This window comes from Salvelinus alpinus, chromosome 3 (assembly GCF_045679555.1).
Source record: "Salvelinus alpinus chromosome 3, SLU_Salpinus.1, whole genome shotgun sequence".
NCBI lineage: Eukaryota > Metazoa > Chordata > Actinopteri > Salmoniformes > Salmonidae > Salvelinus > Salvelinus alpinus.
This window is the reverse complement of record NC_092088.1, coordinates 50,692,543-50,707,162: the sequence shown is the minus strand read 5'-3', so window position 1 is coordinate 50,707,162 and position 14,620 is coordinate 50,692,543. Positions and strand designations below refer to the sequence as shown.

Sequence of the window (14,620 nt, the reverse complement as noted above, 5' to 3'; positions counted from 1 at the left end):
CACCAAGACGCTTCTTCAAGTTGGTCACCCGGCCAAACTGAGCAATCGGTGGAGAAGGGCTTTGGTCAGGTAGGTGACCAAGAACCTGATGGTCACTCTGACAGAGCTCCTCTGTGGAGATGGGAGAACCTTCCAGAAGGACAACCATCTCTGCAGCACTCCACCAATCAGGCCTTTATGCTATAGTGGCCAGACGAAAGCCACTCCTCAGTAAAAGGCACAAGACAGCCCGCTTGGAGTTTGCCAAAAGAAACCCTAAAGGACTCAGACCATGAGAAACAAGATTTTCTGGAATGATGAAACCAAGATTGAACTCTTTGACCTGAATGCCAAGTGACACGTCTGGAGGAACCCTGGCACCATCCCAACGGTGAAGCATGGTGGTGGCAGCATCATGCTGTTGGAATGTTTTTCAGCGGCAGGGACTGGGAGACTAGTCAGGATCGAGGGAAAGATGAACAAAGCAATGAACAGAGAGAACTTTGATGAAAACCTGCTCCAGAGAGCTCGGAACATCAGACTGGGGTGAAGGTTCACTTCCAACAGAACAACAACCCTAAGCACGCAGCAAAGACAACGCAGGAGTGGCTTCAGTACAAATCTCTGAATGTCCTTCAGTGGCCCAGCCAGAGCCCGGACTTGAACCCAATCGAACATCTCTGGAGAGACCTGGAAATAGCTCTGCAGCAACACTCCCCATCTAACCTAACAGAGCTTGAGAGGATCTGCGGAGAAGAATGGGGAAAACTCCCCAAATACAGGTGTGCCAAGCTTGTAGCATCATACCAAGAAGACTCAAGGCTGTAATCACTCCCAAAGGTGCTTCAACAAAGTAAAGGGTCTGAATACTTATGTAAATGTGATACTTCAGTTTGTTTATTAATTTGCAACAAAAAAAACTGATTTTGCTTTGTCATCATGGGGAGGGGGAAAAAAACAATTTAATCAATTTTAGAATAAGGCTGTAACGTAACAAAATGTGGAAAAAGTCAAGGGGTCTAAATGCACTGTAAATTCATTAGGCCCTAATTTATGGATTTCACATGACTGGGAATACAGATATGCATCTGTTGGTCACAAATAACTTTTAAAAAAGGTAGGGAAGTGGATCAGAAAACCAGTCAGTATCTGGTGCAACCACCATTTGACTAACAAGGCGAGACACATCTCCTTTGCATAGAGTTGATCAGGCTGTTGATTGTGGCCTGTGGAATGTTTTCCCAGTCCTCTTCAATGGCTGTGCGAAGTTGCATGATATTGTCGAATGTGAATGCAAATGCACAAATACACAACAATACACGGGATGAGACCCATAATAACAAGTGCACAATACACGCAGCACGAAAGCCAAAATAACAAAGCACAGACACTCACAGACCAACGGACATGGGAACAATAACCGACAAGAGAACGGTGAACAGAGGTCAAATATATACAATTACTAATCAGGGGGATTGGAATCAGGTGTGCGTAATGAGACAGTTCAGTGAAGCCTAGAGGCTGGTGACGTAGACCTCCGGAACTGGTGCACGGAATGAGCAGCAGTACCAGGGGAATCCGTGACATATACATATGTATTTATATACAGTACCAGTTAAAAGTTTGGACACACCTACTCATTCAAAGGGTTCACGTAGTAACCAAAAAAGTGTTAAACAAATCAAAATATATTTTAGATTCTTCAAAGTAGCCACCCTTTGCCTTGATGACAGATTTGCACACGATAAGCATTCTCTTAACCAGCTTCACCTGGAATGCTTTTCCAACAGTCTTGAAGTAGTTCCCACACATGCTTAGCATATGTTGGCTGCTTTTCTTTCACTCTGCAGTCCAACTCATCCCAAACCATCTCAATTTAGTTGAGGTCGGGTGCTTGTGGAGGCCAGGTCATCTGATGCAGCACTCCTTCTTGGACAAATAAGCCTTACACAGCCTGGAGGAGTGTTGGGTCATTGTCCAGCTGAAAAACAAATTATAGTCCCACTAAGTGCAAACCAGATGGGATGTCGTATCGCTGCAGAATGCTGAGGTAGCCATGCTGGTCAAAAGTGCCTTGAATTGTCACCATTAAAACACCCCCACACCATCACACCTCCTCCTCCATGCTTCATGGTGGGAACCACACATGTTAAGAGCATCCATTCACCTACTCTGCGTCTCACAAAGACACGGCGATTGGAACCAAAAATCTCAAATTTGGACTCATCAGACCAAAGGTAAGGTTTCCACCAGTCTAATATCCATTGCTCGTGTTTCTTGGCCCAAGCAAGTCTCTTCTTCTTATTTGTGTCTTTTAGTAGTGGTTTCTTTGCAGCAATTCAACCATGAAGGTCTGATTCACGCAGTCTCTTCTGACAGTTGATGTTGATATGTGTCTGTTACTTGAACGCTGTAAAGTATTTATTTGGGTTGCAATTTCTGAGCCTAGTAACTCTAATGAATTATCAACTGCAGCAGAGGTAACTCTGGGTCTTCTTTTCCTGTGGCGGTCCTCATGAGAGCCAGTTTCATCATAGCACTTGATGGTTTTTGCGACTGCACAAGTTCTTCAAATTTTCTGGATTGACTTATCTTCATGTCTTAAAGTAATGATGGACTGTCGTTTCTCTTTGTTTATTTGAGCTGTTCTTCTAAAAATATGGACTTCGTCTTTTACCAAATCTTCTGTATACTACCCGTACCTTGTCACAACACAACTGATTGGGTCAAATGCATTTAGAAGGAAAGAAATTCCACAAAATAACTTTTAACCAGGCACACCTGTTAATTGAAATGCAGGTGACTACAGTACCTCATGACTACCTCATGAAGCTGGTTGAAAGAATGCCAAAAGTGTGCAAAGCTGTCATCAAGGCAAAGGGTGGCTACATTGAAGAATATCAAATATATTTTGATTTGTTTAACACTTTTTTGGTTAATACATGATTCCATATGTGTTATTTCATAGTTTTGATGTCTTCACTACTTCTCTACAATGTAGAAAATAGTAAAAATAAAGAAAAACCCTTGAATGAGTAAGTGTGTCCAAACTTTTAACTGGTGCTGTATATTAACCTATTTAATCCCATCGGTCACAATAGTGACCGTAAAAAAACTTTTTAGTTATAAGGCTCTAAATCTTTTACTGAATGACGTATCAATGCATTTACAGCAAATATTGAAATAATAAAGGGTCTCAATGAAAGATGTGTAGTGTCACATGTTTAGTGTAAATTGTCACATGACCAGAGCTGTTTACTTCCTGGTTGCACCATGAGAAGAGGATGGCTGCATCAAAGCTCCCAAACAAAAGGTTAGTAAAGTATGTTAACATAAAGATAGGACAAAGATTTTTGGTACACATCATCTTTAAGGTGTCTAGTATTGATACATGCATTTGCAATTACTCAACTTTGTTCAGTGTGGTCATAGAATGTGTAAACATGTTGACGGCAACAATAGTGACCCGTGGGATATCACAGTGCATCTAGGTATACACATACTGATACACATACATAGGTCTTGTTCTACCTAACTTTCTACTCTGTTCTTTCTTTTAGTTTCACTTTGAGTCAAGTTCGGGATATGTTGGATCTAGGTGACTGCCCAGACAAGGCATGCAACATTGCAGTTATCCCTCAAAATGAGAAAGATGCTGTCCTGAGTGATTGTGATAGCGATGGGTCAGATATGGACTATGGACAGGCCATTTGCCAGCCAGGCTGTTGAATGCATATGCTGAACCTATGCTAACAGATCATGACAGGAACAATGTTATCAGTGATGAAGACCTACCCCTCACCCCCCATCCACAACCTCCCCCACCCCCCTCCATTGTTGATAATGAAGAGCCAAGGGCCTCTACCCGCCAGAGGGTCCAGTCAGAAGAGCCAAGGGCCTCTACAAGCCATAGGGGTCAGCCAGAAGAGCCAAGGGAAAAGCTGCAGGTGGCCAAAAATAAAGATTGAGTGTTCAAACGATCGAAGAGGCCTGCCACCGCTGTGATTCCAAAACACATAGTATACAGCCCAAATATGCAAAAGTTTTGCACGATACCACTGAGCCACGGAAGGAGGTCTTTACTGGCTGCTACTGTTGAAGATCAGGCAAGATATGACAAAGCTTCTCACTGGCCAATCAACACGATGCACCGGTTCCAGAGAAGTCGTCATTGTGACAAACGTACTACCTATGCATGTGAGAAATGCAAAGCGCCACTGCACATTGAGTGCTTCAAGATATACCATGGACAGTAGAAAAGGAGATAAGAGCGAATGAAAAAGGGCTGAAAAAGACAATAAAAGAAAAATTGAAAAGTCGATAAAGGGTGAGGAGAAGCAGTACAACGGACTCTAGGAAGAAAGGAAAAGTCGACAAAAAAGACAATCAAAATGACTGAAATGTTTTTGGAAAAGAAGGTCAATTGATTCAAGACATACTGTATGACAGTAGGTCTGACTCATCACAGTTTAAAATAGTTATGCACAAACTAATCTTGCACTTGGTTCTGAAGCCTACCTCTATGATGTGTATATATATATATATATATACTGTATATAAGCACTCATTGTGCAGTGGCGCTTTTTATATAAATAATTGTATTTTGTTCAGTGTAGGCCTCTACTTGAATGCATATTCTACAGGCTACCTCTATCCTAAACGTTACCTTTATGTTCAGTGTAGGTCTCTACTTGAATGCATATTCTACAGGCTACCTCTATCCTAAATGTTACCTTTATGTTCAGTGGGAATGAATCACACGACTGCTATACAGTTGTTAGTGAATGTTTCACTAAAATGTCACAATGACAATGTTACAATGAATATTGCACTAAAGTAACAGTGTTACAATGTATGTTACAATAAATTAACAATGTTGAAATACGCTGATGGTTGTTTTTTTGTCTTTGCTCTCAGTGTTCATATCGTGTTGTATAAGGGTTTTTGATGTGTAAAATAGTCACACTAGAACGTGACGGGGCATTCTAGAGGCAATGCTGGGGACTGCCAGTGACAGAGTTTTAAATGTGTTAATAACTGGGTTGGGATTTATAAGAACTTTGATAACTGCATAGGAGAGATATGTTAATTTAGTATACGTAACATTATCCCACCGGTCACAATTGTGACCGACCATAAAACACACTTTTTCACCTACTTTTCCATTAAAATTTCAAAAAAGAATGATTGATTACTTCAAAGGGTTACTAATGACACTTGATTTGGATATTTTCATGTCTGGGAAAAATTTGGGATTAAATGGGTTAACAGTAAAAGTCGGATGTTTCCATAGACAAAATCTGTTTTTCACAATTCCTGACATTTAATCCTAGTAAAATTCCCTGTCTTAGGTCAGTCAGGATCACAAATTATTTTAAGAATGTGAAATGTCAGAATAATAGTAGAGATAATGATTTATTTCAGCATTTATTTCTTTCATCACATTCCCAGTGGGTCAGAAGTTTACATACACTCAATTAGTATTTGGTAGCATTGCCTAAAAATTATTTAACTTGGGTATTTCGGGTAGCCTTCCACAAGCCTCCCACAATATGTTGGATGAATTTTGGCCCATCCCTCCTGACAGAGCTGGTGTAACTGAGTCAGGTTTGTAGGCCTCCTTGCTCGCACACGCTTTTCCAGTTCTGCCCATAAATTCTGTATAGGATTGAGGTCAGTGCTTTGTGATGGCCACTCCAATACATTGACTTGGTTGTCCTTAAGCCATTTTGCCACAACTTTGAAAGTATACTTGGGGTCATTGTCCATTTGGAAGACCCATTTGCGAACAAGCTGTAACTTCCTGACTGATGTCTTGAGATGTTGCTTCAATATATCCACATAATTTCCCTGCCTCATGATGCCATGTATTTTGTGAAGTGCACCAGCCCCTCCTGCAGCAAAGCACCCCCACAACAGCAAAGCACCCCCACAACATGCTGCCACCCTCGTACTTCAGGGTTGGGATGGTGTTCTTCGGCTTGCAAGCGTCCCCCTTTTTCCTCCAAACATAATGATGGTCATTATGGCCAAGAAGTTCTATTTTTCTTTCATCAGACCAGAGGACATTTCTCAAAAAAGTAAGATCTTTGTCCCCATGTGCAGTTGCCTTTTGTCTTTTTTTATGGCGGTTTTGGAGCAGTGGCTTCTTCCTTGCTGAGCGGCCTTTCGGGCTATGTCGATATACGACTCGTTTTACTGTGGTATAGATACTTCTGTACCTGTTTCCTCCAGCTTTTTTCCCCCTCCACTTTTTCTTCAAAAAGACCTTTGCTGTTGTTCTGGGATTGATTTACACTTTTCACACCAAAGTATGTTCATCTCTAGGAGACAGAACGCTTCTCCTTCCTGAGTGGAATGACGGCTGCGTGGTCCCATGGTGTTTATACTTACGTACTATTGTTTGTACAGATGAACATGGTACCTTCAGGCGTTTGGAAATTGCTCCCAAGGATGAACCAGACCTGTAGATGTCTACAATTTATTTTCTGAGGTCTTGGCTGATTTATTTTGATTTTCCAATGATGTCAAGCAAAGAGGCACTGAGTTTGAAGGTAGGCCTTGAAGTACATCCACAGGTACACCTCCAATTGACTCAAATAATGTCCATTAGCCTATCAGAAGCTTCTAAAGCCATGACATAATTTTCTGGAATTTTCCAAGCTGTTTAAAGGCACAGTCAACTTAGTGTATGTAAAACTTCTGACCCACTGGAATTGTGATACAGTGAGTTATAAGTGAAATAATCTGTCTGTTAACAATTGTTGGGACAATTACCTGTGTCATGCACAAAGTAGATGTCCTAACCGACTTTCCAAAACTATAGTTTGTTAACAAGAGGATTGTGGAGTGGTTGAAAAACGAATTGTAATGTCTCCAACCTCAGTGTTTGTAAACTTACGATTTCAACTGTATATCCTATTCTGATGCTCTAAATGTTCAGTTTCTAAGTCCATCCATTCAGAGGCAACAATTTTTTTCTTTATTTGTCAGATTCTCAGTCAGAGCTCCCTATAATTATATCCCAATCTTTGAGGAAATGGCAGAGTTGATTAGAAAAACAGGAGAACAAAGTGTGGAGGAGGTCTATAAAAGACATATCATTATGCAGGAGATACAAATAAATAAATAATGTTATATTGACATCATCTGTCAAAAAATAAAACACATTTTCCATTTCCTTCAAGGCCAAACTGTCTTTGCATCAAAGGAAGGAGACATAAGGCATTTTGCTGCATCTAAGAGAGGGTAATCGCAACATAAACTCAGCAAAAAAAGAAACGTCCCTTTTTCAGGACACTGTCTTTCAAAGATAATTCGTAAAAGTCTAAATAACTTCACAGATCTTCATTGTAAAGGGTTTAAACACTGTTTCCCATGCTTGTTCAATGAACCATAAACAATTAATGAACATGCACCTGTGGAACGGTCTTTAAGACACTAACAGCTTACAGACGGTAGGCAATTAAGGTCACAGTTATGAAAACGTAGGACACTAAAGAGGCCTTTCAACTGACTTTGAAAAACACCAAAAGAAAGATGCCCAGGGTCCCTGCTCATCTGCGTGAACGTGCCTTAGGCATGCTGCAAGGAGGCATGAGGACTGCAGATGTGGCCAGGGCAATAAATTGCAATGTCTGCACTGTGAGACGCCTAAGACAGAGCTACAGGGAGACAGGACGGACAGCTGTTCACCCCGCTACCATCTAGAAGGCAGAGAAAGTATATGTGAATCAAAGCTGGACCGAGATACTGAAACCTTGCACATTTGAGACTGCTGCCCTATCTACGTAGTCATTGAACACTGATCCCTTTAATAATGTTTACATACTGTTTTACCCACCTCATATGTACAGTGCCATCAAAAAGTATTTCCCCCCTTTCTGATTTTCTCTATTTTTGCATATTGTTGAAACTGAATGTTATCAGATCTTCAACCAAAACCTAATATTAGATAAAGAGAACCTGAGTCACAAATATTTAATTTATTCAATTAGCAAAGATATTTAACACCCAATTCCCCTGTATGAAAAAGTAATTGCCCACTTGCACTCAATAACTGGTTGTGCCACCTTTAGCTGCAATGACTGCAACCAAATACTTCCTGTAGTTGTTGATCAGTCTCACATCGACGTGGAGGACTTTTGCCCCACTCTTGCATGCAGAACTGCTTTAACTCAGGGATATTTGTGGGGTTTCAAGCATGAAATAATTGTTTCAAGTCCTGCCACAAAATCTCAATTGAGATTTGGTCTGGACTTTGACTAGGCCATTACAAAACTTCAAATGTGTTGCTTTTTAACCATTTTCATGTAGACTTGATTGTGTGTTTTGGATCATTGTCTTGCTGCATGACCCAGCTGGGCTTCAGCTCACAGACAAAAGGCCTGACATTCTCCTGTAGAATTATTTGATACAGAGCAAAATTCATGGCTCCTTCTATTAAGGCAAGTCATCCAGGTCCTGAAGCAGCAAAGAATCCCCAAACTATCACACGGCCACCACCATGCTTGACCGTTGGTATGAGGATCTTAGTGTGGAATGCAATAATATCTGTAAAATATTTGTACGCGACTAATAAATGTGATTTGATTTGATATCGGGGAAAACACTGAACAATTAAATAAATCATTAACATAAACCATCTTATGGCGAGGTATTAAACTCCAATCATCCACTTTACCCTACAGCCATCAACATCTCCACTAACCAAAAAATAATTGATCGTGAGAAAAGCCAGTCATGACCTGATTCCCTATAAGACGAGATAGGGTGGGGAGCCTGAATATATTGAATGATTAAACAAAATATGGCTCATAGGGTCTAGACATTGACGTAAACACATTCATTTAATTGGGCCCTGACACACAACACACTGGTTGGATCTGCAGTGCCACTGAGAAAGATGTGCTCTACATCATTCCTGTACTGTAGCCACATCTCATAATCGACAACAACTGCAAGAGATGCAGTGATTGTCAAACAACACAGAGCTGGCAGGTAGCAGGAGAAGAAAGACTGTGACTGTGCCACTGTTGTCCTCTCTAGACTGCAACCCATGTCATTGCACATGTCATTGCACTAGTAGCAAACAACAAACCAAAAAGATATGGCTTAGCTATAGAAAGACCTTGGTCTTTCCTAATCACATATGGATTGAATTGATTGTTTATGTCTTGGTGAGTGAGGAAAAGCTTTTCTGTGAAGTCCCCATTTCCTCCAAACAGAAATCTGGTGAAAGCCACATTGAGCAAATAAACCTTGAATGTCCAGTTTGAGAGGTTTCAACAATCAATTCCAACCTTCTTGGGCACAAAAATCAACTCTAATGATCTTTAAACAGGCATCAATTAAGATTGGCAAAAGCATTAGACTTTAAATGCTTGCTGTAGGCCAGCACTCCATTATCACAAATCCTTACAGCTATGCTTGCTATGTCTAAAACCATAGCGTATGGGGATTCCTTACTCAATGATACGTCCTCTGCATTCCAAGCACCTGAGAAATAATGGATGTATGAATGTCACACCACTGCATGTGCTGAGTAGTGCTTCACGACCTCGCTCAGATTAAAACATGAAAGTAACTTTAGAGATTTTAGTGAAAAAAATCAAGTGTAACATAATATAATATCTCCTACCAAATGAAAATAAATAGATATATAATAACAACACAACCAGGCTATACTCCTCAACATTACTATGCTGTGACAGTTATTAGAGTAATTCATCACATGCAAGCTTGTCAAATATGATTCCCGCCTGCTTCTGCTCTCTGATTAAGTCCACAGCATAGTGTGTGTGTGTATGTGTGTATGTGTGTGTGTGTGTGTGTGTGTGTGTGTGTGTGTGTGTGTGTGTGTGTGTGTGTGTGTGTGTGTGTGTGTACATATGCACTTGTGTGTATCTGTTTATGCATGCATGTGTGTGTATGTGTAAGTAGGGGTTGAATCAATTATCAAGGCAACAAAACAAGTGCAGCATTTGCCCCAGATTTATATTAAATATGGCCTATAATTATATACAATATTAAATAAATCATTTTTATTCCAACATTTTGTAATTAGGTATGTTAAAAATCGTATTTTCTGTGTCAGTTCATTCTCCTCAGGAATATGACATCATACTCTATCTCTATGAGGAAATCAGCCAGGTCAACCGTGATACAAGTCAGTATGCGACGTCCATCCATGTCTGAGGACGTTGGGAGATGACGTGGAAACTGGCCACTAGGGGCAACAGTGAGTGTTGTTAGCTTCAAGTAGGTTTCGGTTTTGCTAAGGCGTTGTGGACGGGATTGCAGATGGGCATAAGCATTTGCCTCTGATTTAAAAGGTTACAAGTTGAAATCAAGCAATGGAAAGTATTTTTTTATTTTATATATTTTTGTGTATAGCCTATCCCAAACCTTCACCCTTACCTTAACCATTCAGAGTTTATGCCTAACCTTAAGAATCTTGCGTTAATGTCTGAACTTCACCTTAAACACTTTGAAATGTGAATTTTGGAACAACTTCGAAATTTGACGTTTGAGAAACAAGGATGAACGGTCTGTTTGAGGTGGGGGGTTTTCTCCAATTTATGCTATGGCCACATATACGATTATAGGATGAGTAAACAACATTATTTGGGTATGAGTTAAGAGAAGATTACGAACTTCTAAAAGTGAGATTTTCACTGGACAGTCACATACAATGCACTTTGTGAAGCCAAATGAATCTCAGAGTGCTGAGTAAGTGCTGAGAACCCATGGTGATGTGTTGCATTATGGTCCCTTCACACAAATCATTCACAATAAAGGCAGATACGAGTGTAGTTTGGAGGAGTAAAATATAGTTATAGGAATGGTAGGCTAGCACTTTACAGTTCCCTTAATACTGTGTGAGTACACATATTCCTATAAGTACAGCATAACAACTATTGTAATTACTAGTTGTTACACTGTACTTACATTGTACTTACAACAGTAACCCTAACCTTACTCCTAACCCTTACCCTTACCCAACCTCTAACCCTAAGCAAAGAGCAAGTGCCGTTTAACAATGAGTAAATACAATATTTGTTGCACTGTACTTACAGGAATAATTACACAGTAATAAGTATATGTATTCAATTACCAAATATAAGACTATTTCCATTTTGGGGGTACATTCACACAGTAACATGATCTTCATTGTAGCCTTCCAGTGATGTATAATGTAATCGATCAGGTATCCAACCCAGGTTGTCTTTGCGCCTCAAGATCACGTCAGCCCACTGAGCTAAAGCCTAGGCAATATCCCTGAGAGCTAACATGAGTCTTCAGCTCTCTGGCAAAGTTACTCAGGCAAGGTGTATTTCACTGAACTACCTGTGCTACACATACTCTCTATCAGCATCAGTGGATCTCGTTGGAGCATGAACTTACAGAAAGCAAAACATTCAGCAACAAATTGTTTCCAACAGACCCCTGATCAGTTTGGACCACAGTATCAATGACTACTACAATTATACTGCAGTAACCTATTACATATTAGACACACCTTCTACTGCTACTATTGCCATACCTTACTGATGTTGGCAGTTGGACCTAAAACAGTGGGATAAAATGCCATTGACAAAGGAAGACTTAATTGTAAAAAGGTGAAAATGCTCCTCTTCAGAGTATACCCTGGGCAGCCTCTAGCCTGGGTGAGCTCTTTTTTGTTTGTTTTTGTCTGTGCAGATTGTTGTGATTAAGAATGTGATCATTTCATCCATTATGAAAATATTTTTTTCATGGGCCATAATGGAATGAGTGCAGATAAAAGAGTCATGTCTGTGACAAAAAAATAGTTATTGTCTACTGTATGGATGAGGCACAGTGCACATTCAAAGCTGTAGTTGTGGAAGTAGTAAAATATGGATGGAGTAATATTTCACTGTATGCTTGCAACACATTTTCTTAATTGCATTTGAATGAAAATACCAATATTTCACAGACAACGCTTACAAATAGCCTAACCATGCAGTCCACTCGAACAGGAGCGCTCACATTTGTTGATTCTAATCCCTCTCCTATAATTATGCACTAATAATTAAATAGCTATAAAGCTAAGTAACCTCAATTCTGTGACAGACATGTTTTACATTAATAATATCTTGTCTGTAAATCATTCAGAGACACGCTCTCTCAGAGTTGAAGTGACAAGAAACGCATGCATTTTGTTGCGCGCCGTGAGAAAGCTGAGCGTAATGATGCGCAACTGAATGATAGACTTTGGATATATACCGCGGGTGATACATCTAGTAAAATGCAGGTTGCGTTTAAAATTTACTTTAGAATGCACACCATTTGAAAAAACGTGTTTTTGTATATTATAAACGTCAATTTGAACTCACGCTGCTGTTGTCTCCAACCCAGTGCCCCATCGCCTGGTTGTGCGCAGAGTCTCCGGATAGAGGGAAAGTAGAGGTGACCAGAAGCGACTCACTTTGCCTCGGACCAGTTCTTGCGTCCTCCCCAGTTCGTCGGTATTCTGTCCTCGGACTATAAACACCAAAAGGCTCCAAAAGCTTGTCGCCTGAAAATGCGTCACCAGGACCTCCAATTTGACTCCTGTCCGAATATTCGCCGTAGGCTGTACTTCGCTTTGTCATTGTACGGTTACTTAAAGCAAGTGTGCCGTCATTTGCGTCAAAAAAACGGCCAGACTTTTTTCTGTCATCAGTAAAATACTTGGAACGGTTTGGCGCCGTTTTATCTCTGCCAGAAGATATAGCATCAGGTGGCACTTTCCCAATAACTCCTTTCAAGTCCTTTGGCAATCTCCCTCCACCTTTTGGAACCGCCGCTTTTCCATCAATTGGTTCCATTTTAAAAGCTCTGGAAAAGGCAGATTCCTTGACGATATACTTTGGGATTTTGACCCATACGGATTTTAGGTTTGTGCGCAGCTCCAAAGGCAATGTATCAATACGGTTAAGCCAAACGTTCGTCGTTGTGGAACTCGCTGGCCAATTTATTTCAGCGTATGCTGTCAACATATTGTAAAAAGAGCTTAAAACGCAAGTCAAAATAGCCCAACACAAAACTGAACCTGAGATGACCATGGTTTTCACCTCACTGTTGCCAAATGTTTAAAAAATAAAATACGTTTCGACGTCGGTAATATGTTCTATCAACTTTTGAAATACTCACTGTGTAACCGTTAGTCCGACAATCAAAGATCAGAGTCGCTTTATCTGATCTGCTCAAGTCCAGGAATTTGTCAAAGTGAACAACAAGTTGGGCGGGCGCTGCGCACCAGACAAATGCGCCCGACAAAAAGTGATTGTGGAATATGTGGAGGGGTGTGTAGAATAGGAAAAACGTTAAATACGCACGCAATATCTAAACTTGTTGATGTATTTTGCAACGACATCTGTCTATTGGAAATAGTATCAGTATCATTATTTGACAAATCCATATGAAATAGTTACCTCCAGTGCATTATTGGTTCATCCGACAAAATAATTAATCTCAGTAGCCTGTACGTAATTCTTCGCAACTGCAATTCCTTCTTCTGCAGAACAGGTGGATATGCAGAACAGAACAGCCATGTGCAGAACAGCCATGTGGATATGCACATAATACTAGAGGCACATTTTGGATATGTTTTGGACATTTGGAGGAAGTAACATTTAAAGTGAGTTTATGCAGCCACTGTTCTGACATACTGTATGTGTATTAAGCACTACATTTGGAAGAGTTCAGCCAAAATAAAAATGTACATATTTTCAACCAACCTCTTTTCTTTCATTTCAGCAGCCTCTGGCCGCATGGCGTTAGCTTCCTCAGACCTCCAATGAATGGCACTCATCAGGGCATATATCCTAGCATGGAAGTACCTTCAAAAGCATCATTCCAAACCTCTGCAACATAAATTGACAACTGCCAAGGTAAGTAGAAAATCTTGTACATTTGTATTTTGGGTGAGCTATCCCATGAAAACAATAGGAACGACTCAAGAATATCAAAATTGTAATCAGCTCAAACCGGCCCAGAACATGGCAGTCTCTTTTGCAGAGGTGGAGTGGAGTCACAGAAAATGGTTGTGACTAGATGGGATACAGTCATGACAGGTTATGAGAGCATTTTGGCTTACCCTAACCCTTTTCCTAACATTAATCTAATTTCCCTAACCTGATATATTAATGATCCAAACCTGCTGTGAAAGTTCTCCTAACCTGCTACGAAAAAGTCACCTCCGGATCATAGCTGTATTCCACCTAGTCAGAACCAGAGAAAACTCTCATTGCTGTGTATGTCAATGTGTTCAGAAAAGCTGGAAACATTTCTTCCTGATTTGACATTAACTGAAAATGCAGCAGTTTACCTTCATTCAACAAAGCTGAGTATTATTTGGATGACAAGAATTAATAAAAAGTAGGTCAAAATACAATGTGCTTTGAAACCATATTGAGTCTGTAGGTTTCTGTAATTTTCAAGACTTTCTATGCCCCATAGCAATAGGACAGTTGAAGTTGGAAGTTTACATAGACCTTAGCTAAATACATTTAAACTCAGTTTTTCACAATTCCTGACATTTTAATCCTAGTAAAAATGCCCTGTCTTAGGTCAGTTAGGATCACCACTTTCTTTTAAGAATGTGAAATGTCAGAATAATAGTAGAGAGAATGAT

At 40.2% G+C, this 14,620-nt stretch overlaps 1 protein-coding gene across 2 annotated transcripts in view; it reads right to left on the bottom strand.

The window, feature by feature from the left end:
- LOC139570895 (VPS10 domain-containing receptor SorCS3-like) overlaps positions 1 to 13,222 on the bottom strand; it is a 71,284-nt gene extending 58,062 nt beyond the window's left edge. For both annotated transcript variants that reach the window (XM_071393199.1, XM_071393200.1), the window contains exon 1: positions 12,339 to 13,222. In XM_071393199.1, coding sequence (XP_071249300.1) covers positions 12,339 to 13,049 — 711 coding nt within the window. In that variant the 5' untranslated portion in view covers positions 13,050 to 13,222. The remainder of the gene's footprint in view (positions 1 to 12,338) is intronic.
- Between the last annotated feature and the right edge of the window lie 1,398 nt (positions 13,223 to 14,620).